At 35.3% G+C, this 22,432-nt stretch overlaps 5 protein-coding genes across 5 annotated transcripts; 1 reads left to right on the forward strand and 4 right to left on the reverse strand.

Annotated features, from left to right (window-relative positions):
- Positions 1–50: 50 nt before the first annotated feature.
- Positions 51–6,578, forward strand: LOC125197268 (probable sphingolipid transporter spinster homolog 2). The gene is given in 15 exon segments (XM_048095993.1): positions 51–496; positions 885–1,016; positions 1,472–1,633; positions 1,924–2,065; positions 2,932–3,006; positions 3,201–3,300; positions 3,372–3,434; positions 3,842–3,896; positions 4,061–4,137; positions 4,343–4,419; positions 4,582–4,695; positions 4,954–5,073; positions 5,254–5,382; positions 5,571–5,649; positions 6,120–6,578. Coding segments are annotated over 15 exon segments (1,647 nt in total). The 5' UTR covers positions 51–290; the 3' UTR covers positions 6,236–6,578.
- Positions 6,579–7,234: 656 nt separating this feature from the next.
- LOC125192404 (soluble inorganic pyrophosphatase 6, chloroplastic-like) lies at positions 7,235–9,720 on the reverse strand. Its single transcript, XM_048089943.1, has 6 exons — positions 9,412–9,720; positions 8,805–8,965; positions 8,424–8,524; positions 8,115–8,296; positions 7,606–7,704; positions 7,235–7,504 (listed from the first exon to the last, which is right to left on the reverse strand). The coding sequence occupies exons 1-6, from the start codon at positions 9,655–9,657 to the stop codon at positions 7,412–7,414; spliced, it is 882 nt and encodes a 293-aa protein (XP_047945900.1). The 5' UTR covers positions 9,658–9,720; the 3' UTR covers positions 7,235–7,411.
- Positions 9,721–12,370: 2,650 nt separating this feature from the next.
- Positions 12,371–14,968, reverse strand: LOC125192502 (L-galactose dehydrogenase). The gene is made up of 5 exons (XM_048090098.1): positions 14,677–14,968; positions 14,266–14,494; positions 13,645–13,944; positions 13,237–13,365; positions 12,371–12,706 (listed from the first exon to the last, which is right to left on the reverse strand). Exons 1-5 carry the CDS (start codon positions 14,850–14,852, stop codon positions 12,575–12,577), a joined length of 966 nt encoding a protein of 321 aa, XP_047946055.1. The 5' UTR covers positions 14,853–14,968; the 3' UTR covers positions 12,371–12,574.
- A 2,881-nt stretch (positions 14,969–17,849) lies between these two features.
- Positions 17,850–19,402, reverse strand: LOC125194784 (transcription factor bHLH18-like). The gene is made up of 5 exons (XM_048093006.1): positions 19,293–19,402; positions 19,104–19,200; positions 18,581–19,030; positions 18,045–18,383; positions 17,850–17,936 (listed from the first exon to the last, which is right to left on the reverse strand). Exons 2-5 carry the CDS (start codon positions 19,137–19,139, stop codon positions 17,850–17,852), a joined length of 912 nt encoding a protein of 303 aa, XP_047948963.1. The 5' UTR covers positions 19,140–19,200; positions 19,293–19,402.
- An 868-nt stretch (positions 19,403–20,270) lies between these two features.
- Positions 20,271–22,302, reverse strand: LOC125191911 (malate dehydrogenase, glyoxysomal-like). Its single transcript, XM_048089344.1, has 9 exons — positions 22,142–22,302; positions 21,856–22,065; positions 21,464–21,778; positions 21,181–21,270; positions 21,008–21,091; positions 20,894–20,929; positions 20,728–20,817; positions 20,556–20,650; positions 20,271–20,463 (listed from the first exon to the last, which is right to left on the reverse strand). The coding sequence occupies exons 1-9, from the start codon at positions 22,199–22,201 to the stop codon at positions 20,391–20,393; spliced, it is 1,053 nt and encodes a 350-aa protein (XP_047945301.1). The 5' UTR covers positions 22,202–22,302; the 3' UTR covers positions 20,271–20,390.
- Between the last annotated feature and the right edge of the window lie 130 nt (positions 22,303–22,432).

Raw genomic sequence — 22,432 nt, forward strand, 5'->3', positions numbered from 1 at the left:
AAATCTAACGAAAAATACTCAAAAGATCCCATTGCATTGAGCCAAAATTCTCAACAAACATCAACGACAATTGTATCCTTCTTCCTCAGTTGAATTCAGAATGATTTCTGTAAATCACTGCCGAAGTTTGATTCAATAAAAAGCATACAAAACAAAGTGAAAAGGAGAAATAAAAAACTTTAGTATAAAGCAAAACAAAATAAGGGAAGAAGACGGGCGGTTGAACATCGGTTGCAGTCAAACCAAACAATAATACTCCTATATTTATACTCCAAGATATTTCTCATTTGATGGGGGACGAAGAAAACACACAACACCCCAATTCAAATCCCACTCCAAATTCAAATCCGGGGCCTAATCCAAACCCGGATCCGAGCCAGGCCCCAGGGGCTCAATCTGCAGCTGTGACTTTGGAGACGGAGAAAGGGGCGGGTACAGATATGGCTAGAGCTTCCACCTCTTTAGCCCCTAAACCTTCTTGGTTTACTCCGAAAAGGTCAACCTTTTTTTCCCTGCCTATTATTTTATGTTGATTTACCATGGTTGTAGTTCAATACAGCTATGATGATGTGATTGCTCTTCTTGGTGAATTGGAGAATATATGGTGGAAGGGTTGAAAAAGTTTGAATCTTTTTTGGGTTTGGTTTTCAAGAATTGGGGTGAGGTTACTTGGGAGTAATGCAGCAGCAATTTGTTTTGTTTGATGGGTTTTGTAAATAATTCTGGTTTAAGTTAAGGGGGAAAATGATATCTTTAGTATGAGACTTGTGGAAATGTTCTTATAATTTCTTAGTTGTCTCTCTCAGTCTCCCTTGACCTTGTTCACTCATGATGTTTGACATTTGTTTCTCAGCTGTTTGTAACTTTTTTGCTGTATTTGGCAGGCTTCTTGCTATTTTTTGTGTGATCAACTTGATAAATTACATTGATCGTGGAGCTATAGCGAGTAATGGTGTAAATGGGAGCGCCAGAACTTGCTCAGAAAGTGGTGTATGCACACCTGGTAGTGGAATTCAGTAAGTCTATCATTTGGCATTTTCACATATTTTTAGCCTGTAATGGTAGTGGTTGTTCTTCTCTTCTTACTGTTATCTTCGATATTGAATATTGTTATGCCAATATGATCCAAAATGACACATCCAACTAGCTTTAGTTTTCCATATCACTGATTCACGATAAAAATAAATCTCGTGTCAAATTTCCAATCTTCTTCATTGGCTTTAGTCTCATATCCTTGATTTCTTCCTTTGTCATTATGTAACAGAGGAATTATTAGAATGAGTATGAACAGGGCTTCCTTTTCTTACTAAATTTTGGCACCACATGCTTCAGTCTTTCCTCGAGATTGTACTTCCAAAATAGTATTCTGATTTCAATCTGACTAAGTTTGTATGCTATTCTAACTTAAAGCATGAATCCTGTTCTGCTAATATTCCAAGAAAGTTTCATTTCTCTCCCTATCTTTATGTAGGGGTGAATTTGACATGACTAACTTTGAGGATGGAGTTATATCATCTGCTTTCATGGTTGGCCTCCTTGTGGCATCTCCGATATTTGCATCTACAGCCAAGAGGTAATAAACCTTCAAACTCATGACTGTTTTTTTCGTAGTGGCCCTACTGAGCCATGATAAGTACAAGATCATCAAATAAGAACAGCCATGATCTGGATGTCTATAAGTATCTACCATTTGAGCCCTTATTGCCCCGTGTCTTTTGTATCATGTAGCATTATGCTTTGAAATTTTATTTAATACTCCCTCCGTCCAATAAATATGAAACATTTGGTTTCCGGTACGGAATTTTATGCAGTGTTGTTTTGTGAGTTAATAAAGAAAGAGTAAAGTAAGAGAGAAAGAAAAGTAGAGAGAGTGATGTTTCCATTTTAGGAAACGTTTCATTTTTAACGGGACAACCCAAAAAGGAAAATGTTTTCGTTCCTTATTGTTGTGCTGTTACTTAATTTGTGGCTGGAGTTCGTTTTCTGTAGGCTAGTGGGTGTTGGCGAGGCTTCATTCATAAGTCTTGCTGCTCCTTTCATAGATGACAATGCCCCAGTCACACAGGTTTGATGTCTTTCCTAAACATTCATGCATAAGACTCTTAAGACCTCAGATCATTATTCATTGTGTTTATTAAACACTTTATCAACATTATGTATTCTCTAAAAATTTTGAGTTGGTAAAAGTTCCTTGGAAATATGCTGATGCTGCATATAGAACATTTTTATATAATTCACTGGAGCAATGTACAATAAATTCATCATTGACTAAGCACTGCAAATAGGTTTAGTTATGATTTTCATTGCTAGAATCTGATAGAAAATTATAAATCACACCAAGGCCTGCATATTACTGCAAATCTAATTCCAGACTTTTACTGGCATATCTATTTAGGCATTTGAAAAACAAATATGACTAGCTATATTTGTTTCTTCTATCCAACATACTAGTATTGGTACCTTCGGAATGAGATTAAATGAAAACTCTAAATATTGTACAAATTCAAAATTATGATCTGGACCATTAAAAAATATCAATAGATAAAAAAAAAACATCAACAGGAAACTGTCAACAGAATTTCAACGGTAGTCAATGATTGATGTTGTATTGATATTGTGTTCACATTAAAATCTTAATTTTACGTTGTGCTGATATTGTATTGAAATTGAAGTTGTGTTGGAGAGTTTTGAGGTTGTACAATATATAAGTTTGTATTTTATCACTACTCTTGGTACCTTCAATGTCTATTTTATTGATAATGTGGTTATACTAATTATAAAGCCTGGTGCTGTTCAATCCATGAGTTTGGTCTTCATTGGAAACATTCTCCCCTTCCCTGTAGAATCTAGTCCATCATTTTCTACTCAACCTTTATTTGTGCTGTTTCATTCTTGAATTGACCTTTTCCTTTTGACATTCTCTCTTCCTAGAGAATAGCATGGCTTGGAGCATTTTACATGTGTATACCAACTGGTGTTGCAGTGGGGTACGTTTATGGTGGATTGGTACGTTCATGCTCGATAGCTACTATATCTGCTAATTTCTATTGATTAGTCCTTTATCAAGCATTGAGTGGTACTACATATCTCATTGGACTTGATTCTTGTATTCCGTCTCTATTGTTGTCCAGATATCAAATTAATTAAAATGTTTCTGTGTTAGTTGATTCAGTTCACAAATACTTTGTGCTTGATCACAGATTAGTACCTTTGGTTGGCGATGGGCATTCTGGGTGGAGGCACTATTGATGCTTCCTTTTGCTATTTTAGGCTTTGTGATGAAACCATTACAGTTGAAAGGTCAGTGAACCAGTCATACACTTTGCAGAAACTATATCTATTAGCTGATTGTTGAAGCCTATTTTATCCAGGTTTTGGTCCTGCTGAAGCTAGCCAGCCTTTGACAGCAGCGGATGATGGATCAGAAGATCAAGGTGCTAGTTAATCTAAAACTGTAGAAAGATGTTTACTTTATTATTCCTATCTTCTAAGTGAGAATATCATACCTGTGTCCTAAATCTTGGGTAATTAAATTTTTGCCGCTTATAACGTGATTCGAATACGTACCTGAAAATGTTGGGTGACTTTTTTTGAGGTTTAGTGGTGTCATATAATCGGTTGTGTTCAAGTAAAATATACGAATGGACTTGTAATATTCTTGGGTGGACTTCATTGGTGAAATATCGATATGTATATATTATACATATCCTGGTTTCCTACTTCCTTTTTAACAAATACCTGTTATAAATGCATAGTTTCGTAGTCTTCTTCGGAGCTTCATCTCTAGAAGAACTATACAAGATTTTCTTAGTTAGATTACCATTTTCAACTATCTTTGCAGGGTCTGACCTTTCTACAAGGGGAGTGGTTGGTGATGAAAGTTCAAAATCTTTGAGGTAAAGAACATATGAGCTAACATCATCACTCTGGTTTAAGACTGTCTAGTTTTTTTCTAGAGGAAAAATCTTTCTAAACTAACATTTCCATTTATTAGATGATCTGATATAGAGCACATATGGATATTTTTTTTCCTTTCTTGAATAAATGCTGTATATTTCAGGTTCGGAGCTTTAACGGCATTTGGGAAAGATATGCAACTTCTTTTGCTTAACAAGGTGTACGTGGTTAATGTTCTTGGTAAATCTTCTTTCTTCTGAAGCCATAAACAATGAAAATAGTGATTATCTGGAGCTATGGTACACTCTGATATATTGACCAAAAATATGATCAAAGAAATGGTTTCCGACCCACAATCAGTTGCTTGCAAGCCTGTAATGAAGAGTGTTTCCTTGCTACTACTATATGTCCTTGTAATTCTTCTCTTTCTCAATGGTGATTGCAGGGTATATCGCATATAATTTTGTGATAGGTGCCTATTCTTACTGGGGACCTAAGGCGGGCTATAATATATACCACATGGTAAGCTCTTTGTGCACGTAAAATGGAAATGATAAATAGGCTATGCATCTGAATGCTTTTATGTGGAGAAATATCTAAATGTGTCATGTAATAAATCCTGATGTCTCTTTTGGATGATTATTTCCATTTTTTAGGCTAAACATCGATTGTTATTTTCTCCAGAGCAATGCAGATTATATGTTTGGTGGAGTTACAGCGATCTGTGGAGTCTTCGGGTCAATAGCAGGCGGTCTTGTTCTTGATCGTATGAATTCCACATTACCCAATGCATTTAAGGTGATCGGCATTCCTTAACTCGTATTGTTTTAATGCAATCCAGATTCAAAGTCGTGTTGTAATTGTTGATCACCCATGAAACTACGGTTTTTATAAGCGGAATTCATCCTATCCTTCTCCCTGATTCTGCATTACAAATAAGAAAGGGATGAGAAAGTTTAATATTTTGTAAATTACACCAAAAGTGAAATGGAGTCGTTACTATTAATGTAGATCCCAATTATTCACTTTCTTTGTTCTTGGTATGTCTGTTTGTAGCTTCTTTCGGTTGCTACACTCCTTGGAGCAGCATTCTGCTTTGCTGCCTTTTGTTTCCATAGCCTGTATGTTTTTCTGGCACTTTTTGCAATCGGAGAGTTGCTCGTATTTGCTACTCAGGTACTGTTCTTCGCAGTCATCTTTGTATATTCAAATTTCTAACTTGGTCGCATTTTCAGTCCGTTAGATATATTTCATTTAGTGTGGTCTTATCAGTGCTCCTAGATTTCATCCCTACATTTTGACCTAAATTATCTAAATTCAAATGTGAAAATATGATTCCATCGATGACCTTTGCAGGCCCCTGTAAATTTCGTTTGTCTGCATTGTGTCAAGCCTAGTCTTCGACCACTATCAATGGCAATGTCTACTGTATCAATTCACATATTTGGTGATGTGCCCTCCTCTCCCCTTGTCGGGCTTCTCCAGGTTTCTCTTCTTATTTCCTCTTATATTCCATTCTATATATTTTGTCCTACACTGGATTGTGGGATTTTTTTTCCACTTTTCTTTTGGTAACCAAGATATAAAACAATGTATTGAATGTTTGGTTTAGATGCAAGCAAGATTCATGACCCATTTTTAGTAGTACTCATGATAAGAGTTGCCTTCTGCAGGATCGGATTAACAATTGGAGGGTTACTGCCCTTACTTTGACGTCTATTCTATTCGTGGCTGGTGCAATTTGGGTTATAGGTACGTATGTTCATACGTTTATCAAAAATACATACTACTATCATTTAGTATTTGACTAACTGCATGATCGAACATGCTTAAAATTGTTCAATCCACAAAGTATGTGGTAGATTAGCACATACTCCATTAGAACAACGACAAATTTAGTGGGGGCAAGAGGCTGTCACCCCCCACCCCCCCGACCACCAGGATGATGGCCTAGTTTTCCTTTAGGCCAGCCGGTAATGACATGGTCTCCCCCTCTCTGCAGAAATTTTAAGACATCTAACATAGTTTTCCTTTAGGCTCCAGACACATTGTGAAATTACAATTCCTCATTAAAGTAGAAAAATACTCCTCCTTCCCCAATTCGTTCACTTCATGGTGCAAACCATTTCGATCCAATGGATCCTCCACCTACATTAGAACATGAATATCTTTCATATGGAACGAATTCAGCACTAGACAATGAGCACATCTTGTATATACAGGAATTTTCATGCCTGCTGTGGATAGATATAACGAAGATGCTGAGCACCCAGCTCTGGTGGTGGATAAGTCGAATTCCACTCCGTTGCTTAAGGAGAAGATGGCGGAACCAGCTTAGGGTTTGGAGTGTTTGCGTCGCATCATCGTTTCCTCAGCTAGAGGTCCGACTTCGCTAAGACTTTTTTGGCATACAAGCAAGTGGGAGACATGGTTGGATTTTTCACCTAGTTTGTGTAAATTCTTCCTTTCAATTTTCATCATGTATATAATCTGATATTTGCCCAGAAATGTCCATATGTTTATGGCATTAGTTGCCTTGTAATAGTATTGGGACTGGTTTTTCATCCCTAACTATTGTGATTTGATATTGAAATTTCGAATTCGTAGCTGTGATGGCCAACTGTAATTTCTTTCATCACAAAAGGTCAGATAAGGGAATCGCAAGACATGTTTTTATTTCTTGTCCATATCCAAGTAGTATTAAGTAGTCGTTGTTAAGTGGGGTTTGTTGAAAAGGACGTTACGGTAATACTCCTGTCATCCACTGTCTATAAAAGGCATCCATAATTTTGCCCTGTAATCCATAGCCTCATTTCATTAACAGTTTTATTATTCAGTTTGAATTAGCACTTGGATCTATTTCTGACAAATTTGTAAAAAGATAAAAAGAGATTGTGCAAGCAGAGTAAGTGTGCAAAACTGTGTAGGAAATGAGTGGATTTATAGAAGAAATTGGAGTTTTTAAAAACTCAAAAATTATAAAAAAATGTCGGCGACCACATAGACAGGCTGCTGGGCTTTGTGCTGGGTGGGGGTGGAAAGGCACCTGCCCACGTTGATTGATGCGTTGCAATGCAGCTGCACCCGAAGCAACTACATTGTGGATGACCTAATGTGCATATGGATGGTTCAAATTTTGTTAATTATATAGAGTACATGAAAGCAATATAAAGATTATTCCTTCTATCTACCAAAACTTTGTGAAATATTAGACTTGACGTGAGATTTAAAAAAATAGCTGGCAACATTTTATATTCTTTGTCTTCTCACAAAAGATTCATGTATTTCCATATAATTCTCTCTTTATAACACACAACACAAGCATATAAGGAGTTGGTGGCAAAGGAAAGAGACTCTTCATTCATGAAAAACTTGTCCAAGGTCAATACACAAGCAATAGTTCCATTGCTCAAATATTTTATCTCTCAGTACCAGAAAAATAAATAACGGCAAATTGCCAGCAAAAGAAGTACATCGCTTTACCAGGGATGCAGCACAAACACTGTAGCTTCATTTAGACAAGAGAAAGTTCACCAGAAGGAATGGATCTTTTCACAAGTTTAGCCCACGATTCGTTTGTCTCAGTGATAACCTTAAGTGCATAATCCTGCACTCAGCAAACAAGGAAATATTTACCAGATCAATCATGGTTAGGATAGGAGCGATAGATGAGACATTTTTCAGATACATAAATAGTTGAAATAATACCTTGTTTGCTGGCTTGTTGTCAAGGCCAAATCTGTTGGCAGGTTTTCCATCGGGTATCTTGTAGTCCCTGAACCAGTCTCTGATTGCAGTGAGAGTTCCCTGCAAAAGAGTATCAGTAATTGAGTTTGGCATTTTATCTGTTTCAAGCTTTTTACAGATAAATTTCACAACCAGCCAACTTATGACTTATGAGATGTACTATTATTATGTAGATTGATCCACTACACTCTTCATAGAAGCCAAGCAAAGAAATCACCAGTTTAAAAGTAGATTGTGTTCTAGAAAATTCAAATTAAATCAAGATATAGATGAACTTGATATCATTCAAGCTGTCCTAGAAAGTTCAAATTAAACCAAGATGTAGATGAACTTTTTAAGCACTCTTCAAAAGTTAGAAATACAAGTCAGCTCTCTCTATATGTGATAGAACAGGAGAATGATGAAGAGTAGAGTTTTAGTAAAGGTAGAAAAGCTGCTGACTAATATCATATGGATATGATATTACTTACTGGAAAATGCTTCTCGACATCATCAACATCATTAACAAGGGAAGCCCTTGGATCATCCAATGAAATGGCAACTATTTTCCAGTCAAGCTCTCCCTCATCTATCATTGCCAAAGCAGCCAAGGGCTTCACTTTCATGACTTGCCCAATTTTTCCTTGGCTATCCCCAATCTCAACAACATCAACTATAAGAAAAGGATATTACAATTAGATTAAACTTGCTCCCTTACTTAATTTCCTATATAAGTTTCCATACGGATGTTTACTTAACAACATATTAAAAGAATGATGTTGAATAACATGATACTGCACCTGGATCATTATCTCCAAATGCCCCCTCAACTTCAGCATTTGCAAGTGAAGGATCTTCCCATGTTTGTGGAAGCAATCCATAGTTCCAGTTGATGTTGTATCTACAGAAGAGCATGGAAATTAAGAATAAGAAAACAAGAACCACTCACAAGTAGAACTATTCAGCAGTTCTTATAAAGCAACTAAAATTCCATTTCCATCTCTGCTTTTTTTCACTTTCGGATACCATTGCTTCAACATACTATATCACAGTCGGCCATTTCACAATTCCAAAAATATAGACAGCCTAAAAAACAGGGATGCTTTTTCTGTTGGTTTGAAACAGAAAATTATGTTTCAGTGCCATGAGGGAGTAGGAAAGTGAAATTAGAGCAATCTTACGGGTAGCATCGGAGTTTTCCCTTCTTTGTATCTTGCTTAATGGGGGTATACACTTCATCTGTAGCAACTTCCATCTTTGCACTAGATTCCTTTGGAATCTCCACGATGAAATTGAATACACCATCACCCAAGTGCAGTGGAATATCATGCCAGGGGGAAATCTGTGTCAAACAATCACACAGCACTTATCATCAATATGAACTCACAGTTTGAAGTACTATTACATAACCAGCATCCATTAATTCCAAATAAACAGCAAAATTATCTCCACGAATTTGCTAGTAGAATTTAATAATTCGATGTACTAGTTCTCACACATGATAGCCTGGTTAAGGAATTAGCATCAGCCAATGAATAAACGCCTAAAATAATCCTAAATGTATAAAGAAAATCATCAATACTGTTAATATTTCTGTTGAATTAAATGGAAGAAGTATGAAAAAGATACGAAGAGTCAAATCGTGCTAGATTCTATTCAAAACCAGTGTAAAATCACCATTCCCAAATATCAGATTCCATCCTCCAATTAAAGTAACTTTCCAATAAAACTCAAACAAAAGAGAGAAAAGGACATAAAAACAACGTGTTATATCCGAGTTTGACATACCTTTTTGCCGGAATTATCGAGGAAGAAGACGCGGTAATCGAGGGATTCGGGCTGGCCCTCTTCCTTGATTTGAACTTGGGGGTTTTGTATGGCATTGCACGTAAAGAGGCGCCTTTTCTGCGTCAGGAATCTGCCGTTTCTGAAGCTGAGATTGAGGCTTTGAGGCGCAGCCCGGAATTGGCCTCTGCAGAGAAAACCGCTGGAGACGGCGTTGCCAGCCGATGCAATGACTCTGGTCGCCGCCATTTCTATTTTCTTCTTTGTGGTGAGTGTAGAATGAGAGAGCTCTGTGGTGACTGTGTTTCCACTATTTTACCACAAATGCTCACCTCTGATTGGCTGCTCACTTTTCCAGCATTTCTCTATAATAAATTTCTTATTATAAATTTCTTGTTTTGGAGGATTATTATTTAGAGATTATATACTTTTTCGTGAGAGAGTGGTATTATAGTAGTAATAATTGTAGTAACGATGATAAACTTATTGAGAATAAAAGTGAGGGGACACTCTAATTCCGGTGAGTTTTCAATTGTATGTTCGTTGGAATATGAAAAATGTTTCGAAAGAACTATTAGATTATATAAAGTACTCCCATTGTTCTGCCTTAATAGAGGCGTTTCATTTTCTTCACTCATTTTAAAAAAATAATAATATAACTACACTTCTCTACATTATTATCTCTCTTACTTTACTTTTTCTTCATTTTAACTATTTATTTTTAATTTTTCAAAATGAGTGCGTATATGACTATTATTATTCAACTATTTATTTTTTTTCTCCACTATAACTATTTGAATCGCCTCTATTAATAAGGAACGGATAGAGTATTAAAAGATGGTATATGGCTAGTACTAATGATAACGGGTATTATCACGATTAACAGGTATACCCGCGCGGGTAGCAGGTATACCCGTTACCCGCAAAACTCTAAAAAACACTACCCGATCCCGCCCTATTTCCCGTTATCGTCGGGTAGCAGGTACCCGATACCCGGCGAGTAACGGGTCGAGATGGGAATTACCCGTTACCCACTACCCATTTTGCCACCCCTATAGTAACTGATATTTTTATAATTATGTCCTTGACTCAAAGAAGTAGTAACTGATTTGGCATCCACAATCTCTTACCTTGATCTTAATATCAAAATATTGTTGTTTTGATACATAGTTTGGATCTAAATATCATGAATTACTACTAAAATAAAATAATGATTTATATATCTAACGATTTAATTCCAAATAAGGAGTGTGGTAGTTGATATTTTGATACGGGGATGAAAGTTAAATAAATCGCTAGCTTTAAACAATTTTGACTGATAGTACTCTGCGGAGATCAACTGTTAACTCATTATTTAATTATTATACAATTAATTTAAGATAAGACAATAGAATTTTAGAAAATTTGTGATTTACAATTTATCACGTGTAATTTTCGTTTTTATTAATTAAATCGAAAAAGATAAAAAAATACTACCAAATTAGGGTTTTAGATGAAAATGTCAATATAGTGTTTCGAAAATATCAACACAATACTTTAAGAATGTGAACACAATGATTTGAAAATGTTAACACATGACTTATATTGACATTCTACATGTATTATATTGACATATTTTATATATACTATATTGATGCATTCGTGTTTTACGAAAAAATTAAAAAATTTTGAATTTTTTTTTCAAATTTTGACGTCTTAACATATGTAAGTGAGATATCGTTAGAATCCTTATAAAATTATCTTTAATTTGATATATGTTGTGCTGAAAATAATTTAAATCGAGAAAGTTATATGCACTTTAAAGTTATAGGATAGACGTTTTTTGTTGATCGTATTGACATTTCGGGGTTGATGATCTAGGCCCTTAATTTAAATATTTGATAGCTAGTTTTAGTTAGCAATTAAGTATTGAGTTAACAATATAACACTCCCCAAGTACTTGGTATTTATATATTGGAGGTTTTTATTGTACTTCCTCCGTCCCGCTTTAGTAGTCTCATTGACTTTTCTGCTATCTTTTTGTAAAAATGATAAAAAATTATTAAAGAGGAGAAATGGTAGATTAAGAGAGAGAATAATATAGAGAAGAGTCTTATCTACGTTATTGGCTCTCTTACCTTACCATTTCTCCACTTTAACTATTTTTTATCTTTTTTACAAAAAGAGGGCAGAAAAGTCAATGGGACTGCTAAAGTGGGACGGAGGGAGTAATAAAAATCATGATTTTATTTGGTATGCATGTTTTGCTCATCTTTGGACGGATTATGCTCGGATATTCTCATATTGTGCTGAAACTACTTCACAAATTACAATCATGCCTTCGTCAACTAGACCAATCCAGTATATATCAATCATAAGTTTTCAAAATTATGCTTTAAATGTATCATGTATGAGTGTATGAGTGTGATTTTCAACTGTGGATCTTATTTTATTTTACCATTATCGTTTTACATAATAGTTGGCGTGGATGTGGAGTTTTCTCTTTTACATTTCATCCTTTTGAATTCATTTTAGTGGACATTTAAAAGCATGATTGCCAATAACAGTTCAATTCCATTCAACTTAGATTTGTAATTTGCCTACAAAACATCCAGGCTGGCAAGTGATCAGCACACCTAATAGTAGTAAACTCATTCATCTTTTGCTGTTGAAATACATGAGTTTATCAGTTACGTGCATTTTCTTTTGTGGTGGTAAAAGAAGAGACTCTTATCCTTTTCTCTATGCATATTACTCTAAACATCACTACTAACAAATTGGCAAATGCAATACGCTATGGGTATCTTGGTGTTGGAAGAATTGCTCAGAATTGGCAAATGTGTTTCTCGACTATGTTCTAAGATGGTTTTGGAAACACTCATCAATGATATTAGCCAATCACCAAGGATTACTAGTACTATGAATCTAAGATATATGCATATTATTTAGAAAGAATTTGGTTGAAAAAGTATCATTTCCTTTCTGCGGGGAATAATTAAGGACATAACATAATATATGATGTGAATGATTTAATACAAGAGTGATCCAAGGTAACATTAATGTTAAGCAACAGCCGTAGCATTACATAATTATTATAAAAAACACAATTACTTACAAAGGAGGAATAATAGACGAATAAAATGGAAAGGGTTGGCATCACTCCAGATTTTAGCAATATATGAAATGATCAACTCTGCTGAATGCCACTAGGCCATGTCTTATTTTTCACAGGTTTCAGAATTTCTTCAATCTCCGATATGGCCTTCTCATCCTTCCCAACTGTTGCAACTTCAACTGCAGCTGCTACATTTTCATCAACCTGCCGAGAAAAACATATGTTATCCGATGCAGATCCATGATTTGTTTACAAGTTAGTACTACTACACGAAATTGGCCACATAAACGTATGATAGTCGTGATCGAGATCTTTCTGGTAGTGTCTGATAAAGAAACATGCTTTTGTAATTCGACACTTGATAAGTCTCTCTAAAGTCTAAACATTGAGCCATACCAATTGTACAGATCCAAAGTGATTTATATTTAGAAGGGCAGAATAGACTTTTAAGAGGTTGCATTAAGGTACTACAGGCAACGCAACTGAATCAATATGAAAAAGAAAAACGAACAAGCACTTTAGTAAAACTCAAGAGAACAGAAATTGGGATACTACTTTCGATTTTACCATCTATCTAATAAAACTACTGGCGCATCTACTCAGAGTCTAATGCAATTGTGTAGCAAAATAGTTAGAACAACAATTGAAACACTGTTATAAGAGACTAGGCTTCAAGTCATTTATAATGATAAAAGCAACATTTTAGAGGCCGGTGAAAAGGCATTAACATTTACCTGTTTGACAGAATTCATCCCAACCAAGATGGTAGAAATATCTTTATTTGCTAAGCTGTATTGCAAAGATAACTTTGATATATTCTTCCCTTTCTCTTTACAATATGCAGCAGCATCTTGACATGCAGCCTGAGAGGATAATATACAGAAGCTTAATTACAGAACCAATGCAAGCAGCATTCAAAAGGTTGACTTGTAACTTAGAATTGATGATTTAACATATAAGTCAAAAAAGAAGTTTCTCTTTGCATATAAGCCTCACAAGATTCAAAGAGTATCTTTCTCTTTTTCAGGTGCAAAGTACAGGCTTTTAGCTCAATGTATGGTAAGACAAAATGAAACAAATATTATTTTGAAAGCATTTGGAAGTCCAAGAATCAGATGGAGGCCTAAAGAAGTCAGAATCACCTTGAGTTCGGCGGAAGCAGGGTGCCATTCTGGAGGGCCGGTTTCAGTAAGAAGTCCCATAGCAAGTGGAGAAGCACTTATTATACCAACACCCTTGCTCTTCAAGTATGGGATGAGATCCTCCAAAGTGGAGTCGTTTATACCGTAGTGACAGTACGATAGGATTACATCAACTGTTCCAGGTGGAACTCTATCCAGAACATAAGAGAATATCCCTAACGGAAGCCCTGTTATACCAATGAATTTAATCTTCCCTGCTTCCTTCAATTTAAGAAGTGCGGGAATCGTCTCAGTGACAATCTGCACACAGAAAACCAACTCAAAACTTTTAAATCAACCGACAGATGAACTACAAACAACGATATCAGAAGGCGGACTGTATCAACCTCACATTGAACATATATATACTATTATACTGCCAGATTAAAGTTCTCAGAAAGAACAGAAAGATTAAAATTGCACAGCTTCTTAGAGACATTTCTCAGGCTGTTAGATAAGAAACCTAATTTGAGTAATGACATAGTATATGCATATGATGAAGGGTGTCACTGAGAAACAGTACATATAACACAGCTCAAGCGATTAATCTTCAAGCATATGGAGATAAGAACAAAATTTAACCTGATCAAGTGAGCCAAATTCTATATCATGACATTGCAGGATATCAACATAATCAAGCTGCAACCTCTCCAGGCTCTCATCAATGCTCCTCGTCACTCTTTCAGCACTAAAATCAAAACCTTCTTTATACCTTCCACATTTAGTCGACACAATGTACTCATTTCTAGGAACTCCCAAAGCCTTCAATGCTTTCCCCAACATCTTTTCAGATAATGTTCCTCCATAATACCTAAAATTCCAAATTTACAAATCTAAAATGTAAAGAAAATTATTTAACATAACAAACATAAACACCCAATTCGGACACAATCCAACTTCCTGAAGTAGTATATAAAAACAGAAATTGAAAGGTGAATCAAATCGGCAGGTGAAAAAATAAAAGAAAGAGAAAAGATAAATTGATTGCATTACGGTGATGTATCGAAAAAGTTGATTCCGAGGTTAAAAGCTTGGCGGACGGTGGCGATGGCGTCGGCTTCAGAGACGACTCCGAAAACATTACCGAGTGGTGAGGCGCCGAAGCCGAGGGAGCTGAGCTTTAGGCCCGTATTGCCCAACGGCCGGAGCTCTAGTGGGGTTAGAGCCATTATCGATAGAAAGTGAGAGAGAGAGACGAAGATAATCAATGCTGGGTATGTTTGGTGACTGGTGAGGTTATATGTGGAGTGGTTCGTGATAACTGATAGATCAACCAAAACACCAATTCATTTCCTTCTTCACACTCGTAACAAAACAAAAAAAAATAAAATTGTCTACACTTAATATTTTATTTTATGAGCGTGAAGTAGGAAATGGATTAGTGTATTGGAATAGGTAATCCGCTCCTAAGATCAATACTCTCAGGTCCCTTATTAATTTAAAAAAATCGACTTGTTTAACTTTTACTATATTTTTAGCATATTTTTATTTTTTTCAATTTATTTATCTAATAGTACGTTTATTTTTTCCATTAACGCCACCCACTTTTTTATTAATGTAACTTTCACATGTAAAATTTATCTTCAACGTAGCATGTCAAAAGACTCAAAACCAAATACTTTCTCTCTCTTACAATACACAAAACAATCAAATCGCAATACATATAGATAGACATAATTATTTGTGGCACAATTGCTAGTGTGGCGTTGGATTTTGAAAACGACATGACTTTGTCTTTATTGATAACTTAAGACAACTAGTTTGCATGATTCAGGATAAATTACAAAATAATAGGACTTCTAATACTCTAATAAAAAAAATTGGTACTCATATATGCAGTTGGTGAAATAGGAGTATGTTGTATATTGACGGAATCTTTATTTGTCTGCAGTATATGGTAGTAGTTCAGTAGCATTCTCTTCATTTATCCATCAATCGATATATATTTTCTAAATAGAATGAGATCTTTTTTCATAGTATTTTCTTTTGATTAGAGACGTGGATGATCATTTAAATATAACCAAGAATATCTAGAAAATGAAATGAAAATGGTATTCCGGGCGCCACTAGTGCTTGGTGAGAGATTTACTTATTGAATTTCAGTTAGATAATCATAAAATTAGGTGAGGACTATTCGTCATGATTAATAAAACCACATAATTTACAAATTTAGAGTTAAACTATCTGGAGAAATCTAATATGGATATGACTTTTCAACTCCATTTAAGGGAGAACTAAAAGACTTTGTAATCTATATTGTTAATAAAAATAAACTTTTGTTTAAGTTTAGATATAATTTAAGTGGCAAAGCTGAGACGTGAGAAGTTTTATTTGTGTGGAAATATTAAAGTACGTACATGTGTTTAGTGCATAACGCAAAATTATGCATAACTTATGTAAATAAAAAAAAATAAATCTCGCACAAATTAAATCAGCCGAATGATATACTTAAATGCAGATGAAGTAGTCTAGTAAGTTACTACTAATCATATGATGTGAGAATTTTGCTTCTTTGACTCTTTTATTTCATTTTCTTATCAAGTTTATTAACGAACACAATAAAAACTGTTCATAACATATAGGTATCAATTAGTGAATAAATTACAAATGACATTTTACATCTATACATATATATATAAAAGGCGAGTTTTGGCCTTGTTTTAAAATGTTTATAAGTTTTGTCCTTATTCCAGAATATTTATAAGTTATGGGATCAATTTAAATATTTATGGAATAACTAATCACCATATTATATTTATGTATATTTATTTTACATTGTAAGTTACTTTGGCAATTATTTTGATGATTACTTTGTTGACTCGTAATATTCAAATAATGATTGGACAAAATATAATTGTTCCTTATTATTTTGTAACCGCCACATTAATGATTCATTTTCAATACTTTATATCTATAAATATGTATCATTTGCAAGATTGTATTTCACTTCTTCATCGTCTCCCCTCACTCCATCACAAATTTGCGGCAAAAGTAAAGATTTGTTCACATCATGAAATTCGCATTCCTTAATGTCTACAGCCTAACAATACTTCGTCAGTGATTCAAGTGTTGTGCATGCATATTTATGTTCATTAAATGTGGACAAAACAATGTAATCTTCTTGGAATATGTGTTCCACGATCGGATGGTATGTGTCAGTGCTTAGCTTATTACTAATTTTTAGTTATTTATCTAAAACTAAAATCATTCATTGTTTATAAATATGTATCATTTGCTAGCTTATAATTCATTCCTCATTGTCATGTCCAATTGCATCACGGATTCTTTGCAAAAGGAAGAATTTTTCTCGATATGGTTATTACTCTTTACCTATGGTAGTACATTTATTTGAGATTAATTTGTTTCAACGATGTTAGTTCATATTTCAGTTTTTTCTTGATGTTAGTTTGTTTTATTTTTATTAGTTTTATTTTAATTTTTTTGTCCATACTATAATAGTTCTATTTTTACAAATATAGAAATCACATAAGCTCTGACTATCTATAATATTTTGAAGCTACAACATTACACATTTGTCACCAACTTCGTCACTTCATAGTTTTCATGCAAAGAAAACACCTAAAGCAACGAAATGACGAAAGGAAGCAAAGAAGACGAAGATCATAAATATCACATTTGTTTTTGCGCATATGCATAAATAATTAATTTGGAGATTAAGGAGGAAAATAAGGTTGAGGAAGAGTCATCGGGATATTGGAGTTTGTGTTTTATTATTTATTTTATTTTCTTTATGCTGCTATTCTTATTATTGTACAATTAAGATTGTTCACATATAAGTTTTTTAATGTCTTACAAACTATTGTTTTATTGTTCTAATGTTTATGTTTTATTTGTTTTGTACATCATTTTATCTTTGTATGACGATGTTATTGTCCTCCTTATACTTTTTAGTTGCATATTTAATATTTTATATCAATTTAATATTGAGAATTTTAGTACTGAAGTATGTATGTTGTAACTATAAGTGTCGTAATTAACAAATATTATCATGTTATTTAATTAAAAAATTATTTAATTTTATATCTATAATTATTTAACATATTATTGTATATAGTACTATATTTTTTATTTTTTAATCGTATGTAATGATGTTATTTTTAATTTATTTAATTTATTCAAAATATCTAATTAATAGAACAAAAATATTATGTGTCGCGCATAGCGCGTGGGCTAACACTAGTTAGTAAATTCCTAATCAGCTCCTTCATATTCAAACCAGATTCGCCATCCATCTGCAAAGAAACCACCACCAAAATTCACAATTTTGTACATTTACAATAATATGCTAAGCTAATTTATAGAAACATTGTTAATCTATGCATATATTTACAAATAAATACCTTTGCGATTATGGTTATGTTTATGGTGAGAGCAGAATGTCCAAAAGTCATGACGCTGCTGTTGACAACTGATAAATGGAGCTTCTCAATCTCCGCAACAGTTTTCTCCAATATCCCTTTCCTCTTCTCGCAATGGATGCTAATCAGCACATCCTTGTCGCATATCCTTGCTTCGATCTCCGGGAGAGATTCACACACCTCGGCCCGGCTTTGATCACGGCCACTTAACACCACAGATTCCACAGTCTTCTTCTTGGCCTTCTCCTCAAGCTCCTCCACTTTTTCCTGCAGCAGCTTCATGTACTTGATTGCATCTCCAAGAATAGAAGCCTTATCCATCTGCATCAATGATTGCAACAACAAAAACCATATATTCTATGTGAGATTTATCTAAATTCAGTAATTTACACGCTATTCCAAGATAAGTGAAACACTTTTTTTGGCACAGGATTTAAGAAATTAATATTTATAGAAAAAATTAGAGAGCGAAAAGGAATATGACTCGCTCATGGGACGGAGGGAGTACTGATTATCACCTTTTTAAGGCCGGGGATTAAGGCGGACAAGGCGATGAAACTCTGGTTGAGCTTCTCTCTCCTCTTTCTCTCTGCTAAGATGTGGTCCTGTGGTTGAGAAAGCTTGGTGTTGGGGGTGATTCTCTTGATGCCTTGGCATGGCTTCAGCACATAGTTTGAGGTTTGATGGTCAGTGGGAAAGAACCATTTTTCCTCTTTAGGGCTATTGGTTGGGGGAGGTGAGGTTGACATTCTTTCTTGCTTGCAGCTGCTCCAGTTTGATCCTTTCAGTTGCTTCCATGGCCGGCTTTCACTGCCCGAAAACGCCTCTGCCGGCCTCTTGATCTCAGGCAGAGGCTGCTGGGGGGCGTAGGAGTGATGAAACCCTTGGGAAAATGCACAAGGAATCGTGTTGAAATCATCGATTGCGTCCACTTGCCATTGCTGAAAGAAGAGAGGATCATCCATTCCCTGCAAAATTAAACCAAAAATCTACATAACTAAATTTAATTGGAAAAAAATTAAAGATTATTAGTTTACTTACGAAATCAGCTATGTTTCTGAATGTTGCAATCTCCATGCTTGAGAAATAAATTGCTGATCTACTTAATAATGATGGTATATAGTAATATAGCCTTAGCCTGCACATATAAGATGAAAATAACAATCAATTTGTGCCACAGATGTTGATTTTTTTTCAAGTGTGTCAAGGTTGGAGAAATGAACAACTTACCTTCCAATTCAATGGACAAAAAAGCTTTGTATTTCCACTCAAGAGTTAATCCTAAATTTTATTGTAATATTGCGTCTCTAAGTTTGAGTCTTTCTCAAGTTGATTTGTTGTAGTGAATCGATAAGACATGTGCTCATTTTATAGGTCTAACTTATATGATTTGGTATATCTTTCTCACATTATTTTATTTCATAATCTGCAGATGTGAACTTCCTTTTGGGAATTTTAATTTTAACGTATCTAGCATCAATAATCAATAATAAATTAATAATTCCGTTTTGTTGGGAGAAATGGGTACTTATCCCAAAAATGGGATCCAACTACTTGGTCAAACTGATAATGGAATAACTTTAGCAATAATGGTTTCCTTTTTGATCTCAACATTTTATTTCAAATCAATGTATTTCGATTCTCTTTTCATCAAACGAACATTTCTCGGGGGCTTCCATATCCACATCGTGATGACACATATATATAATACAGAGTATTTTATATACCCAATTGGGCACATGGTCAAATACGATTATCTTGATTAAAAAAATAATTAGAGAATATTTAATTTCTAATGTATAGTCAACTAAGGGATTTGGTTCTCCGGCCAAATGATTTCACCGTGTGTCAAGATTCGTGTGCGGTTAATGATCATTTGTCAAATATTTATTGCAAGCAAACAGTAGTATGATACATCCATTTTTAATATGAATATTATATTTATTAATTTCACTTTGAGATTAATTAAGAGATTGTAGGGTATAGTGTGGAATATTTTCTTCCACTGTAGGAAATTTTCTCGATTTCATGTTTTCCTAACAAAAAAGTGAGAATATATTCCGAATTAAATTTGTACTTTACACTAGTGTAGCAATTTAGTTGCACCATTCACCAAAAAGCCATGAGGTTATGTGATTCATGATTTTGTATCAATCACTTTTATTGTATATGACACAGATGAAATTTACTGATAACACAGAGAGAAACTGCACATGGAAACATCTTAAAGACTTTATCAGGCAACAGATATAAAAAGTAAAAACATCTTTAAGAAGGGATTCTTGATATGCTATTATATTAATATCATAGGGTTGATTATCTCCATTTTCATTTTTTGATGAATGAAACTCCCTTCTGAATGCTTACTGCCAGTTCTTTCTTTGCTTTCTCCAATCCAACCCTGTCCACAGTTATCCAGCAATCAGTAAATTTAGTTTTTACCAAGCCAGTATAGTAGTAATTTTTCATGTCACACACACTCTTAAGTCTTACCTCTCATACTCATTCAGAGGTCCTAGCTGGTACACCTCTTCCGCTCCTCCACGCCCAAGTCGCACCTTAGTTGCAAAGAACGGGAGGTCTGTAACCTGTAAACCGAACATTGAGAGGCACAAGTCAGCCGACTGTTGCAGAAAGTGGACCTCATGAAGCTCGATAGATGTACCTGTGAAGCCACAAAAGCACACTCAACAATGCCAGCATCTCCTCTTAGGCCTCGAAGGCATGCATCTGCAAATTTCACTGCTGCATATGCCTACAAGTTTAACTCATCTCTAATGTTAGTTACCTGCTTCTCCCTCTTATTTTGAACATTGAATCAGAATCATTACCATTGACAGAGTAGCCGAGCCTGCACCCGCTTTTGCCTGCAATGATGGTGGCCAGTTTTTGTTCAATGGCATATTTTCTTTTACTTATTTAAGAAACACAGCAATCGATTTTACCTGAACTACTTCAGTCCCACCATCTTGAATACGCTTTGTTAAGTACTCCGTTTCCTCTGGTGTGAAAGAGCAAGGAGGTTTCACCTACAGACGAAGATTTCATTCAAATCTATGCAGATCTGCAACTAAAATGAATTAATACATATTGAAACAGCAAAGTTTATCTTGACTACCTGTGAGAGAAGGGGCAGAATTGTGACCCCTGCATGCCCACCAACAACAGGAACACTAACTTCTCTAGGATCAAGCCCCAAAACTTCAGCCTATACACAATTTTGCATCAATTTGAGTACAAATATATAAGCTCAATTGAAACTATTAGAATTGGCCCAAAATTCATGAGATGATTGCCTATATTCTGAAAGCATGATCTTTACCAAGTCTATATGAGACAAACAGGCTCAACTCTAGTCTCGAAACGAAAAATTCAAGACTAAATTAGAGCAAAGCATGTACCACGAAGGTGTTGGCTCGAACAACATCAAGCATGGTGACTCCCAAGAGCTTCTTAGGATCATAGATGCCAGCATTCTTGAAGACCTCAGCGGCAATAGGCACGGTGGAGTTCACCGGATTGCTGATCAAGTTAACAAGGGCGTTAGGGCAGCTCTTGACAATCCCTTGACAGAGCGTCCTGACAATGCCGGCATTGATATTGAAGAGGTCATCTCTAGTCATCCCGGGCTTCCTCGGAACACCAGCAGGTATGATGACAAGATCCATCCCTTCCAGCGCGCTCTCCAGCTGCCCCTGCCCCAGAAACCCTCTCACCTACAACCAAACATATATGGCAACTTCATATTTTTCTTCAACAAAGCCAAATACTAATATTAGTTAAATGAACTCACAACTGCACCGGTGTCCATGTGGCTGATATCAGCGGTGACGCCGGGGGCGTTGACGACGTCGTATAGATGCAAGACTGAGACTAAGGGGTTCATCTTCATTAGCATGGAGAGGGGCTGCCCAATGCCTCCGGCGGCGCCCAAAATCGCCACTTTGAAGCCCGGGGCGCCGCCTTTTGCTCTGCACTCTGCCGCACTTAGCATCGGAGCCATCTGTGCAAGCAAACATGAGCTTCCAATTCACTACCGCTTTTTTAAGTAGAATTAAACTTCATTCAACTTTGTTTACCTGTGGATTTGAAGGATTGAGGTGAGCGGAAATTCGGGAAATACGGCTGTTGGCTTCCATGTTGTTGGTGAAGTGAGATGATTTGGTTTTGTGAGTTTTGAAAAAAAGAAAATGGGATTATAAAAAATAAAGATGATAATTTAGAATAGAATTGGAAATTGTTGTGAGCCTTTATTTTTGTATCCAGTTTTTGTGGCTGTCGGAAATCGGTCTTTGGTTGGCTATTCTTCTCCCATCTGTTGTCGCCGAGATAAACTAACAAAACTGTGGATCACTAGACAAAAATTTATT

The sequence above is a fragment of the Salvia hispanica genome, chromosome 6 (assembly GCF_023119035.1).
Source record: "Salvia hispanica cultivar TCC Black 2014 chromosome 6, UniMelb_Shisp_WGS_1.0, whole genome shotgun sequence".
NCBI classification, from domain to species: Eukaryota; Viridiplantae; Streptophyta; class Magnoliopsida; order Lamiales; family Lamiaceae; genus Salvia; species Salvia hispanica.